Below are 14,436 nucleotides of genomic sequence, written 5' to 3' on the forward strand. Positions count from 1 at the left end.
TTTCAGTTTGATTATATGGGATCTGACATTATGGCTGTAACACAGAAGATCTTCCAGATTATTGGGCTTGTTAACACTGTAAGTTTTTAATTTTCAGACCTCTAATTTCATTAAAAAAAACATTGACTATAATTTGCATTTTATAAGTATGGAAAATTAATGACTTGCATATATTTTATTAGCTTAATGTTCTGAATACTCTAGTGAACTTTTTCTGTATTTCTGATATAATAGTTGATGTTTTTCAAACATACACTGTAATCCTATTCTCAGATGTTCACTCAGCTGAACTTAAATGTTGTGTTGGCCTCCTTGGAACTGTGGTCAGATAAAAATCAAATTTCTACTGACGGGAATGCTAGCGATATTTTACAAAGACTTTTGGGCTGGAAACGAGACTATCTTACCCCACAGTCCAACGAAATAACACACTTACTCATGTAAGTAGACAGAGTTCTGCGTGACAAGCAGATTAATAATTCCATTAAGCAAAGTTTTTGTGTTCATCATAGTCTTCAGTTTTTTATAGGATGCTTTTAAAATTATATATATAGATCTAGATATAGATATGGATAGATATATGTATATGAAATGTATAATAAAGTATAATGTATATTACAAAGGTGATAATTTAAAAATAAAACATTATGATCAATTTTATATTGATATGTTTTCATATTTAAAGTAGAATTAATGTGAACAAATCCTGAATTCCACCAGTTTGTATGATACCAGCTTTACTAATTGTATCAGTCTAATCTAATAATATAAAAATTGTTTAATGTTACCCATACAGATTAATGTACGTCATGTCTACTTTTTCACAGGAATAGAATTTGTATGGGTTGCTCTGTGATAATTTAATTTCAAATTTGCTTCTTCTACAGTCAAAAGTTCTTTACTTTTCAACTTTTAGTGACCTAAGGAGTTACCTCACAATAAGGGAGACTTAGAAGCATTTCAGACAATAAACTAGTATCAGATCTGGGAACTGGGTGAAGAAAAGAGTTGGTATCAAATGAATATTTACAATAATTTGGATATTTTGCATACTTTATTAGATATCCAGATTGGGAATTGTTATGTTCCTCAAGTAATCTTTTAAGTTCATGAGGAGGTAAATATATGCTTATATAATGTTCTACATAACAACATGAATGAAAAGTCAACCCATCATGGTGTAGTTACAGGAAACATCTGAAATACATCGGAGCTACGTCACCGGGTGAATTATGCAATGAAAGCTATGTCGCGGGGGTTGGTACGGTATGTAGTTTTTATTCTTTACCCTGTCACTATTTTCCAACTGCCATATACTATGCACGTGTTTATGGAGTGGCCAAATGGTTGGAAGAATTTGGTGTTTTCATATAAATGTGAATACATGTATGAATACATGCAAATATATGAATTTCATTATTATTCCCTTGGAACAAAATTTTTCAAAGTTAAAAATGTCCAATTGCATTACAACTTTCAAGCACAACCAGTGTAATACAAAGTCTCAAATATCCTTTCACTAACTGGTTGTGACAATTACTAAAGTTTCCTTGGATTTTTAAGTAACTCAAACATTAGCCCCAAAGTAAAGGCGCCTCCATGTGTCCAAGTCTAAGAAGTGGCAGAAGCCATCGACTTACGTTTGCCATTTCATAACACCTCATGCTTTTTTCAAAATTTTCATTTTATTGTCTTCTGAGCCAAACAAAGAACCAATAATAAATTGCTCGGACTGCACAATGGGCGGCCCTTCCTGGATCTAAATCGCTTCACACTGGTTTGTCCAAAATATGGCTGCCTTCCTACACGTTTGAGAAAGACTTCTTTCTCTACTCTCGAGGCATACTGGGGACTGTCTCATTATTTCTGTCGCTGCACACCATGCAGGCCGCACAGCTGCGATGTGACAGTACTCGCTTTGTCTCCCACGGAGCATGCGCTCTGATTCACGTTTCACTGACTCGCGCCTCAGCAACTGAGAAAAAAGAGAAGCCACCGCTCACGGGAGCTGTGTGATCCAGAAGGCATTCGGTCCATCTAAATGCTGGGTTAATTGCGCGTGGGAGTGTGTGTACCTTGAAATTTACCAGCCGAGTCGTCTTCCCCTTGGGAATTGAAGACCATGCTTTTCTCCCTCACCTGTTCGTTGCTTGTGTCCTCCACAGCAGCAGTTTTCAACACGGGGGTCCCGAACCCTCTGGGGGGTCATGACCCTTTCACAGGGTCACCTAAGATCTTTGGAACACATGGATATCAGCTTCATGATTCATAACAGTAGCAAAATTACAGTTGTGAAGTAGTAACAAAAATATCTTTAAGGTTGGGGGGAGTCCCACAACATGAGGAACTGCATTAAAGGGTCGCAGCGTTAGGGACGTCGCTCTGTACAAATATTTAAGGACTTTGTGCCCCCCCATGCTCTCCCTCGTCCTCCCCTCTGCTGATTATATAAGACGGCTTTTCTGGGTGGAGACAATGGACCTGATGACTTGTACTATATTTGTTTTCATTTAGTTTTATGTTTTCTCTCACATGAAAACATTTAAAATCATTTTGTCATCTTTTCTGTAATTTCAGGGCTCTGTTCCATCCCTCAGTGTCTCTACTCCGCTATTCACTCCTTTTCTTCCTCAGTCCCTCACCCGCGTGCTCTCTGTTGTAGAACCTCCTCGGTCCCTGCTCCAGGCTCCTTATGGGGAGCTGTATGTCCTATGTGTTCTTCCCTCCAGCGTGTGTGTGTGTGTGTGTGTGTGTGTGTGTGTGTGTGTGTGTGTGTACAGGTGATTGGAAGGTCATGCATGGGAAGGCAGTGGGATCACTCTCCCAGACCTTGATCGGAGCAGAGTCGAGTCCATTTAGCTGCTTGCTTCTCCGCCTGTAGATCTCCTGAGAGTGCTTTTCTACGTGTAGCTGTTATTATCTGGGGGTTGCTACACTGCCTTGTTGTCTTCAGATATTTATTATGGGTTTCTCTGTACATCAGAACATAAGTGTGAAAGCATAAGAACCGAGCAGATAGGAACCTTCTCTGCTTCTGTGTCTCCTTTCCTGTGGTGAGACTCAGCTAACTCTTGCCATGTTCCACATGGGCCGCCCCTACATCAGGCCGGCCCTCACGGCTGTGTGCTCATGATCCATCTACCTGTGTGGCAACTTTCTCCCTCTCCCTCTCCCCCTCCCCCTCTCCCTCCCCCTCCTCCTCTCTCTCCCCTCTCTCTCTTTTCTTGGTCCCTGGCTCAGACCTCAAGCCTATGAACCTTTGCTCCGCCCCCTTCTTCAGTCCAGCGAAGGCTGAAGGCATCTTTATTAACCAATCAGGAATAACTTAGGGGGAAAGATTTGTATAGCATCATTTGGTGTACACAAGGATTTCTGTGTGTGTGTGTGTGTGGTGTGGGGGCAACCAGAGCTTGGGGGCCAGTATTTAGCATTTGATTCATAGCAGCACCAGACAGACCAACCCCCTAGATCTATGATTTCTGATGACAGTTCTTCATTCATGTGGTGATGTTCCTAGATTGAGAAGCAACTTATCTTTTTTAAACAGTTGTTTTTGGAGAAAAAAAAAACGGGTTGGGGATTTGGCTCAGTGGTAGAGCACTTGCCTAGCAAGCGCAAGGCCCTGGGTTCGGTCCCCAGCTCCGGAAAAAAAAAAAAAAAAAAAAAAAAAAGGAAAACAAAAAACAAAAAAATGCTAATTCTTTGACAGTTTTATATAGTTTTTTTTTTTTTGGTTCTTTTTTTCGGAGCTGGGGACCGAACCCAGGGCCTTGCGCTTCCTAGGTAAGCGCTCTACCACTGAGCTAAATCCCCAGCCCATATAGTTTTTTTAACATCATGTTCCTTTCCTCAGTGCCCCTCCCTTGCCTTCTCTTTCAAACCCAAGTCCAGTTTGTACTGGCAGAGTATTGCTAAGTATGGGGGTCTTACACCACTAGAAAATTACTTTCCCTCCCTCTCCCAGCAGCAATCAAATGCCAACAGCTCCTCATCTGGAGGGTGGGACCTCATCGTCTCCTCCCCTCCTCCATGCTGGGATTTTGTCTGGCTTGAATTGGTGCAGGTCTTGTGCATATTGTCATAGTTGCTATGAGTTTATGTCTATATCTGTCTGCCTTGTTATGTCTGGAAACGAGTTTCCTGGAAGTCATTACCATCCCTGATTCCATATCCTTCTGCCCCTCTTCCACATAGATCCTTGACCTTTACAGGGAGGATATGATTCAGATTCCCATTTAGGACTGAGCACTCCCAAGTGTCTTCTTCTCTGCACACTGCACATTAGCTGCCATTCACTGCAAGATGAGGCTACTCTGATGAGAGCTGAGCTATGCACCGACCTATAAGTATAGCAATAAGTCATGAGATGTCACGTTGATGCTGTGTCTGTTTAGCAGAATAGTAAAAGATTTCTCCACTAGGGACCATGACCTGTCTAGCCCCAGGTTCTTGGTCCTGTTGACAGCAACAGGTATAAGCTCCATCTCACGGATTGGCCTTAAGTACAACAAAAAGGTGGTTGGTTACTTTGAAGAACGCATGCCACTACTGCATCAGCGGGCAGATCTTGCAGCCTGACGCTTAACACATCTCTTAGACTGATGCGTGAGACGGGGGATCACTTTTCTCCTCCAGTAGTGTGCACAGCACCTTCCAGTACTGTGATGCCACCCGTTACGGATGAAGCCTCCAGGTGACTACCAGCTAGATTTTTTTCCCCATGAGTTATGACTGAAGTATATGATGGCTTCAGTAATAGTGTCTCGATGTCAAGTCCTTTCCTTTGGGGTTATTGTGAATGGGCTCATGACCATGGCATCTTTCTCTGCTTGCTTGTTGGTGGTTTCTAGAAAAACAACTGATTTCTTCAAGTTGATCCTGTATCCCGCCACATTGCTGAATCTGTTTATCAGTTCTAGAATTAGAATTTTTAGAGTCTCTTATGAATTATATAATATATATTATAATAATATAATTGCAGATAGTGATAGTTTGATTTCTTTCCTTATTTATATTCCTTTAATTTCCTTCTCTTGCCTTATTGCTTCAGCTTGTGCTTCCGGCTAGAAGTAGACAGCCTCATCTCATTTCTGTGTTCATTGAGATTGCTTCAAGGTTTCCTCCGTTTAGCATGATGACTGTGGGTTTCTCATAGATAGCTTTTATCATGCCTCTACTTCTTTGTTCTCTAGGATTTTTATCATGAAGGGATGTTAGATTTTCCCAAAGGCCTTTTCTGCATCTGTTGAGATGACCATGTAATGTAACCACATTATGTTTCTCAATTTGTGCACATGGAACCATCCCACATTTTAGAGATAAAGCCAACTTGATCACAGGGTGGAGAATCTTTTTACTTATGTCTGTGTTCTGTCTGCAAGTATTTTGTTGAGTGTTTTGAAACTGTGTTCGTCGGAGGTGTCAGACCGTAGGTCTCGTTGGCTGTGTCTTTATCTAGTTTTGGGTGTTGGTGTGGTACTGGCTTCATGCAACGAGTTTAAGAGTGTTCCTTCTATTTCTGTTGTTTTGAATAGTCTTTTTGAAAGTTTGAAGAACTCTGCTATGAATTCTGCTAGCCATGGGGAGGGGGTTTATGGAAGGCTTTTTATTACTACTTCAATCGACATGGGGATCTTTTTTCCTTGTCTGTTTGGTGTTCCTTGTTTCTCAAATCTACATGGACATGTCTTCCTTAGCTTCAGGGAACTCTCTTTTATGATCTTCTTGGAGATCTGGTCTCTGCCACTGATTTGAGATCTCTTTCTCATCTATGCCTACAATTTGAAGGTTTTGATCTCTCCTTGGTGTCTCACATTTCCTGCATAGTCCTTCCCTATGCGTTTTAATTGTTCTCACATTCTTACCTTATTTGGCTGGACTGTCTACTTAATCATTGAATCCTGATAGTCTATCTTCTGCTCCATCCAATTCCCCTTATAAGAGTTCCTTTTGACTTTTTTAGTTGAATTACTGGATTTTTCAATTCCATATTCATTTCATCTTGAATCCTCCCCAATGTTTCTGTCACTTTACTAAATTCCAGTTTCAAGTCTTGAATTGTCATCGTTTCCATCAGCCTTATTTTCGTGTGTTCTTGGGCATCACGTAGACATTTTTTCTTTACTTTTATTGAGTTATTTCTTTGTGTCTGCTTTAAACTTTTTGAATTATTTGGTGACATTTCTGAATTTTTTCTTTTTAAATTCTGTTTCCTGGGGTTTGTCTAAGTAATTCTAATTGGCAAACATTTCTACAGGACTGGTAGGTTTTAGAGGGGAGATCCTTGTTTGATCTTTCAGAATGTTGATATTTTTTGCAATAAACTCTGGGCCTGTGAAATTCTTTGTTAGTTCTGTGTCCGATATGGACAGAGGTTAGGACAGAAGAGAGGACTGGGGACAGGTTGGGGCTAGAAGATAGAAATGACTCAGATCAGCAATTCTGAACCTGTGGATATCCACCCTTTTGGGTTGCATATCAGATATTTACAGTATGACTCATAACAATAGTGAAGTTACAGTTATGAAGTAGCAATGAAATAATCTTATGGTTGGGACTGGGGGGTGTCACCGCATCATGAGGAACTGTATTAAAGGATTGCAGCATTGGGAAGTTGAGAGCCACTGGCTTACATGGAATAAAGTCAAATGAATGGGGGTGGGGGTTAGGCTGGTGTGTAGAATGTGTGTCTTGGTCCAAGCCTGGAGAGTTGGAGTAGGGCTAACTGGGTAGAGACGTTGGGTTGGCATAGGAGGGAGAGGTGGGGTCGGCCCTTGTTGAAGCAGTGCAGGCAACTGTGGCCAGCACAGGGTGAGGCAGTGGACTTGGATCAGTCCAGATATGGTGGGTTGAGGAGGGTAAGATGAGGTGAACATCAGACAGATTCACCAAGCTAGAACTTGGGGAATGGCAGGTTTCACATCTGCAGAACTCATACTGATGGCTTTGTGAGTGAAATTATTTTGAAAATCTTAACTTGAAAGTTGGTTTATTTTGAGGAGTCTCTTCTTCTGCATGACTTTAACCAATAGTTTATGTTCAGTTAGACTTTTTAAAAGTAGAAGACTGTGGCTCCTATGCTGCTGGGAATTAAGGCCCCAGCTTCTACATTTTAGCACAAAGGCTAATGTTCCCAAATCCAGTATCATTACCCATTGCCCTCCCTGTTCTGGCTTTAACCTTCAAATTTTAACACTCGGGATTTCAAACTTAGATACTACAGATACAGGAAGTGTACCTATTAGCTACTTTTTCATACTGATATAATTTCCTGTTTAAAGTTATACATATGTCTGTAATATGTGCAGTTTTGTAGGTTTATTTTATCTGCTCAAATAAAAACTTGCAGTTAAATTAAGGTAGCCAATTAGCATAGATGTGACTAGCAAAGTAAATTGTTATAAAGTATGCTCAATGTAAAAAGTAGAGTATAAAATTTTGTTATTACAAAGATGTTTATCACTTGCCCTTATTTTATTCTTACATAATAATTTCTTTCTTCAATTTTCTCTGTTTTAGTATCCAGAAGACATAGGTTTGGAGGGACTCTCCATGGTTATCACTCAACTGATTGGCCTTCACATAGGATTAACATACGACGATGTTGATAATTGTTCCTGCCCCAGAGCTCCATGCATAATGCAACCGGAAGCATTGTAAGAATTCTTACGATGAATTTTACTTTTTAGTTCTTTACTAGGTTTGTTTATTTTATTTTATTTAGGTTTTGCCTGCCTGGGTTTCTTTATGCCATGTGTGTGCTTAGTGCCCACTAAGGACAGAAGAGGGCATCAGGTCCAAGAACTGAAATGACAGATGTTTGTGAACATCTGTGGATGCTGGGAATCAAACCCAGCTCCTCTTCTTGTAACTGCTAAGCCATCTCTCCAGTCCCTGATGGTGACTAATTCCACACATGTTCTTCCAAGATTAACTTCATGATTTGATAAACACTGAAATTTTTTATTAATTTCCATAAGTTAGAAAATTATATTATGCTTAATAAGGGATACATAAAATATTTTCCATCTGATACCTGAGACTGGAAACTGCTATATAGTATTATTAAGATATTTTTATTGGAGGAAACTAAAGGGAGACCACTTAACATTGAGGAAAACGGTAAAGTCTTATCTAAACACATGATACTGTTGCTACTTTGCGGCCTAGAGGTACCCTTAATAGTGCAAAATAGTTCTAGCAGCTTCCGTATTTTGGTGTTTAAAAAACAAATGGAGGGAAGATTTGAAAGGGGAAGATGTCATTGATTTGCATGAATTATGATTCTTTATCTAGAAAACTCAACAGACACGATCCATAGACAGAGGACAATGAATAGATATGTTAAAAAAACAATTCCGAGTGAACGATTCTAGAAAAAGCATGCTAATTATCAAATTAGATGACTTAGAAAATTACCACACTTCTGAGAAATGTACATTCAGTTTAATCTAGATCAATTTTTTTTCCAAGTAGCCGTGAAGGAATTTGGTGAGTTCTCCGTGAGATGCTGAAATAGGGATAACATATGGAAACAACATCTCCAGTACTGTGAGCTGGAGTGCGAGGGCAAGGGGAGATTGTATAGAGGAGAGGCACTGTGGACTCTCTCCCGATGGGCAGAAATGAAGAGGAGAAAGAGGACACTAGGCACAAGACACACTAAACTGCACAGGGTGGAATCTTTACTGCATAACAGAACTCCTGGCTTTTATTAGGTCTTGATGACAGTCACAGGGTCTAATCCAATCATAGAGTACAATTTGCAAGAAAGGCAGTACTGTGGATTATATTTGAAAGACGCAATATACAACTCAAGTTTTACATTTACCCCTCTGCTGGAGTATACAGTTTTTATTTGAGCCAGCCTGGGATTTACCATTGTCACGATGTGGTGCTTTAGGACGCTTGTTCATCAGAGAATTTTTTTTTCCACTTTAGGAGTTCCAGTGGGATGAAGACTTTTAGCAACTGCAGCGTGCACGACTACACGCATTATGCTTCGAAGCTTGACATGCAATGTCTTGGTGACCTGTCAAATGTATTACAACCAAAGCAATCCGTGTGCGGCAATGGAATCGTGGAAGGCAGTGAGGAATGTGACTGTGGTAACGAGACGGTGAGTAGGGAACATTCATGTTGGACCCGGGTGTTCCCATCTGTATAACACATGTTGTCTCACTGTGTGCTGGGTGTATGCTCTGACATCTTTATCAGGTGATTGACATGCGTCGATGAGGATAAAACAAGTGCATTGCTTTCCCACGCCTCCTTTGCGATGTTCTTTTCCAAGGCAGGGCTCTGGGCAGCCTAGGTTGGCCTTGAACTTGTGCCCCTCCTATGTCAGTTTCCCTAGGGTCAGGATAGCAGAAGGCGTATTAGGCATCTGTTGAGTTGGGAAGACAAGTGTGGACTGCAGGCCTGGTTGCATAGCTGTCGCCCCACCTGCCAGCTTGAAGTATATTTTGAATATATAGAATAAATATATGAATGTATGGAGTCTTTTTTTGGAGGCTACTCTGTTACAAGCTCCTCTGATTCCAGCTTCTGCTTTTTACTGAAACATGCTAAATTTGATTCAAACTACCCCCTGTACCTCATGATTGCAAGTGTTTTAAATTTTCATAGTATGTTGTCTTACCTCATTAACAAACAATTACAAGCTTTTGGGTGCCTTTAAAAATTGTTTCTGAATTCAGTTGTGTCCTTCATTATAATCCCGTCAGCCAGATTTCTGGTGCACACCACACCCCTCTAGCAGATCTCCCATATTTAGACTATTATAAATGTGACTGTCCTGTAATATTTAATAATCTCATCCATTTACATAATATAAAGTACAATATAATATAAATATACAATTCCTCTGCCAGGAATGGCATCTTCTTTCCCCATAAATAAAGCTGATCGCCTTCTTTACATACTACTAAGTCCCTAAAAAATCCAATCATCTTCTACCTTAAACAAAAGAAAAGAAAAGAAACCTGTGAATGCAATTCAGTGTGTGCGTTTATATCCTTGTGTGGTGACTACTCACGTGGATTTCCAAAAGCTATTTGACTGTCCTGATATGCAACACTGCTAACCTCTTGCATTCCCTGCCACTAAATGTGGTGCCCTGCCCTGGCAGAAGACAGTGCTTGCTGCCTTTAATGAAAGGAGAAAGCAGTGTGGTCTTTAGCTCCTGTGTGAGTGCTCACGTTATAAACAGACGTTTCTTCTGATGCTGGGTTTTACTGTACAGCCCTGTACTAACCTCATGGCCTCCCCTTGCCTCCGGAGAGCTGGCCGGGCTGGCAGTCGCTATCCCCAGACTTTGTGCTGATGGTCACTGCTCTCATAGTATGTCTTCCATGATCACTGTTGTGGAAGAGTGTTTTTACTCCTTGTTGTGGGTGGGTGAGTGGGTGAGTGGGTGCTCCTGGGTCACAGCAGTATTTCTAGCCTGTATCAGAGTGGGCTCAGGGATTCTGAAAACTACTGATCATCCCTCAAGTGTTCAGCTTGTAGATAAAAGACTTAGCTCCAGGAGGGAGGTAAATAAAAAAGAAGGAAGGAGGGAAGAAAATAATCACTATGGGTGGCTGAAAAGTACATAAGGAATTATTTACAAAAAGAAAGGAAGAAAGAAAAATAAACCTTTGACCTATAATACATGCAATTCAATGTACATATATAGTTTTAATGAACTTTTCTCATCTCGGCTGACAAAGCCCTCTCTAAAAGCCAAAGATGACCTAATAGCATACCTGCCATGGGGCCATAATGAGACAAGCTAATAACTAGCAGGTGATCATCCTGAGATGGCCAGCCTTGGATTATTATATAATCTGCGACTGGTTCGCCCTAATTAAGCAAGGCTGTGAGGGATTCATTTTAGGAAAGATTCCTGCTATTAAAATGATTTTCCTGTTGTTATTATTAAATATATATAACAATCATTAAGTAATAGCACACCCCTTTGGAGCAGATCTCTGCAGTTCTATAAAGATATACTGTCTTGTAGTGATGCTATATAGACAAATAGAAGTCTTAATGATGATCCTATAAGAATTCCTAAAATTATAACAGTGATTATTAAGCTCTTTTATAGTGGGACTGCTATTAAGTCTTTTTCTGATAGTCAAAACTGCAGTGAGAACTCTGCCAGTCCCCCAAGTGTCACCAGTTACTTGCTCTTAGATGGTAACCAGACTTTCTCCTACTCAGAGCACATTCCAAGCGGCTGTAAAACAATTAACCAAAGGTCATAAAAAGGGAACTAACAATTTATTATAGGTGATAGGACAGAGGATAAAACATTGACTGGGTTTATCTATACAAAACTCCACTAATAACTTAGTTTTGGTTTTAAACCTTCAGTGAACCTGTAGAGCTGAGACAGGTGATGGACATTTAGTCAGATAATTACTCCTGATGAATATGCATGCAAGCATTCTCTGTTGTAAACTTCTATTTCAATGTATGACTTGACTTTTTATGTGAACTTTTGATGAACTTTGTAATATGTCATCATGTATTCTGAAAGATGTTTAAGTGCTGAGGACCAAGAGAAGAGTCAGGACTGAGCTGGAGAGGACTGAACGAAGATGAACAGAGCTAAGAAGAGCTATGCTGAGGGGAACTGAGCTAAGGGTACCGGGGCTGAAAAGAACAGAGCTGAGAGAGGAACTGAGCTGAGGAGAAGTTTTTAGACTGTTCTACCTTTTAGACAGAACTGAACTCAAGAAGAACTTAGAAGTATAGCCATAGCATTGGGAGAAAAGGCATTGGAGATTAAGAGCATTATTGGGACATCAGAGCAGGAAGAGAGCAAGATCAGAAGGAGAATGCAGAGTGGAATAACTTAGAGACTATAGGTAACTTAAAGTACTATGAGAGCAATGTGCAGAATGCAGAGGGAAAGGGGAAAGGAGGAAAAGCTGCAGAGAGCAGAAGGAGCAGGCAGATTTTTCCTTACCATGGGACAGAACAGGTTATTTCTTAATAACAAGACAGACTTAGTCTTATTAAAAGGAACAAGCTTTCTTCTTACAAACTTGGGTTTACTTCATTTAGCATTAAAAGGGTAGAAGCTTTTTCTTTCTCTATGCAATAAAGATTGGAGCTCATATTTCATCCAGAATGAGTGAGGTTTTTTTCTGCACTGGTGCTTGGTCTTTTGCTCTATACGCATATGCAAGTGTGTGTGTGTGTGTGTGTGTGTGTGTGTGTGTGTAAGTATGTAATTGTGAGAATGTATGCATGTGTATGTATAAAAATGTAATTGTAAGAATGCATGTAAGCTGAGCTCAACTGATTTGAGTGGAAATGTATAAATATGCATTCATGAATCAGTATATGAACTTATATAAGTTTATGCATATTTGCCTATGTAAAAGTTTTTTCCTTCTGCAAGTGCTATTCTCTTCTCTTGGTTCACTAGAAGTTTATTGCTCCAAACTTACCCCTAGCCTGACAAGCAAGAGGCATAGGGACAAAAGGGAAAATGCTCTAGCCTTTATCTCCTGTTGTTTTAGAATGAGGTGCTAAATGCCAGAGACTGCAGTTTCTGGCCTCAGAGGAACACAGAAAGCCGATCAGTAACAGTAGCAAAGAATAGTGACTTAGACATAGATAAGTAAATCAGCTACAGTAATATAGTAACTTAGACTTAGATAAGTAAACTTATAATACAGCAACCCTAAATATCTTGTAAGACAAAGTCTTACCCTCTGCCGATGCTCTCCCCTCTCTGCTTCCTCAAGAAGAAGCAATAAGAAAGAAGACTAATACAGGGGCTGTCCTCTGGCAAAATCCCAGTAGCAGACGTGAGAAACTTTCCTTTGAGTTCTTTGTAAGGGTTGTCTTCTTGAGAGACTACCAAAACATAGAACCTATCACTGTTGCCCTTGATCACCACCATGAAGTGGAAGGCAAGTTCCTACTGATGACAATTCAGAAACAGGACCCAGAGGCCCCTGAGCTGGAACCTGCCTGAATGCACCCTCCCTGAAGACTAGCTTTTGTGGTACTATGAGGTGTGTGTGCCATGCAAGGTTCCAAAGGAGGGAGGCAACTGCCATGCCTACCCTGCTGTGATACCTATAAACCATACCAATGACCAAGAAAAACAATAATCCTAAGGGTGCAACAGTGGCACACATGCCCTGGTGGTAACCAACGGCTCTCTAGTTGGACTTAAGATCCATACAACAACAGGGAGACTGCGTATAATATTGGAAAGCTAGCCAACTGATCAGTGCTAGGGAAATCAGTGATTAGAGGAGAATCTACAACCATTAACCTATTAAACCAACTTAATCCTAAACGATAATCTGCAAAAATTTTTCTTTATACTCACAGATAATGTGTAGTCTTTACCCCTCATCAAGGAAACTTAGCTTTGCAATAGACAGAGACTTGGTAATAGAAAAACACAACCAGTCAATACGAAGAGTTGGGGGAGACCAGTCCCAGCGGATATAGCTATAAAACACCCCTGCACCCAAGGCTCAGGAAACCCTGTAGAAGACAGGGTAGAGCGGTTGTAAGAGCCCGAGCATCAGATTGTGTCTCCTAGTAACATGAGCCATACCTGTAAAGTCTCATCAGCATGATTGCCCACATGTGTGCTAAACAAGGGTGACACCGAGGAACATGCCAAATTGGCCCACGAGGCCGTAACACTACACAAAAACTACAGGCAACTCAGTGAAGCTGCCATGGAGAGAGGAGGCCCTCCCCTGGGAAAAGCACACCAATTACTTGTCCAGAGCCAAATGGTCAGGTCTGAAGACAATACGAGTAACAATATATGGACTCAACATGCTATGTTTTATGATATATATGTGTGTATATATATATTCATATATTTATGTATATATATTCATATATTTATGTATATATTCATATACATGTATACATACACACATGTGCATGCAATAACAATTAACAAAGAAGGAGAGTGGGGAGTGTTATATGGGAGGGTATGGAGGGAAGAAAGAAATTTTAAAAATGTAATTAAAACACAATTTCAAAAATAAAGCGAAAGACTTAGAGCCTTGTCCCTCATAAGAAAGTTCTCTGAGAAATATCCATCATCAGTCTTCCACAGAGCTCAGCCAACAGGGCTCCAGGTGCCATCTGTTGCTCCCGAGTGGATTTTTACTGGAGAATGTTCATGCCCACTTGCGTATATATTGTCTGTCTGTCTGCACTTTTATGTCATAAAAGAATTGAAGAGCTGCACCAGCAAATACCCTGGGTAATGCTCTCAGATTGGTCCTCCAGAGACTACTGAGCCTGGACCATTCTGAGCATCTTTGCATCAGAGCTTAGCTTGTAGGAGCAGCAAATGACCCACTGGCTGCTGCACAGGCTGACTTCCTGCTTTAAGATCCGTACCTCAGACCTGTGCTTTGGTAGAAGGCAACATGGACCTTCACAGATGTCTCC

General features: G+C 40.5%; 2 protein-coding genes across 18 annotated transcripts in view; both read left to right on the top strand.

Moving 5' to 3' along the window:
- Nucleotides 1-14,436, top strand: part of Erich1 (glutamate-rich 1) — a gene marked incomplete at its 5' end in the record, with an annotated part of 52,793,804 nt that overhangs the window by 44,559,465 nt on the left and 8,219,903 nt on the right.
- The window catches only part of Adam18 (ADAM metallopeptidase domain 18), a 71,614-nt gene that overhangs the window by 28,009 nt on the left and 29,169 nt on the right, over nt 1-14,436 (top strand). For all 18 annotated transcript variants that reach the window (XR_015639549.1, XR_015639544.1, XR_015639541.1 and 15 more), the window contains 5 exon segments: nt 7-78; nt 274-440; nt 1,185-1,266; nt 7,519-7,655; nt 8,941-9,118. Coding sequence is in view for 9 of the 18 variants with exons in the window: in XM_087589024.1 (XP_087445150.1) it covers nt 7-78; nt 274-440; nt 1,185-1,266; nt 7,519-7,655; nt 8,941-9,118 (636 nt within the window). In the remaining 9 variants the exon portion in view is untranslated.

Source organism: Rattus norvegicus, chromosome 16 (genome assembly GCF_021556685.1).
Source record: "Rattus norvegicus strain SHRSP/BbbUtx chromosome 16, alternate assembly SHRSP_T2T, whole genome shotgun sequence".
Taxonomy (NCBI): domain Eukaryota; kingdom Metazoa; phylum Chordata; class Mammalia; order Rodentia; family Muridae; genus Rattus; species Rattus norvegicus.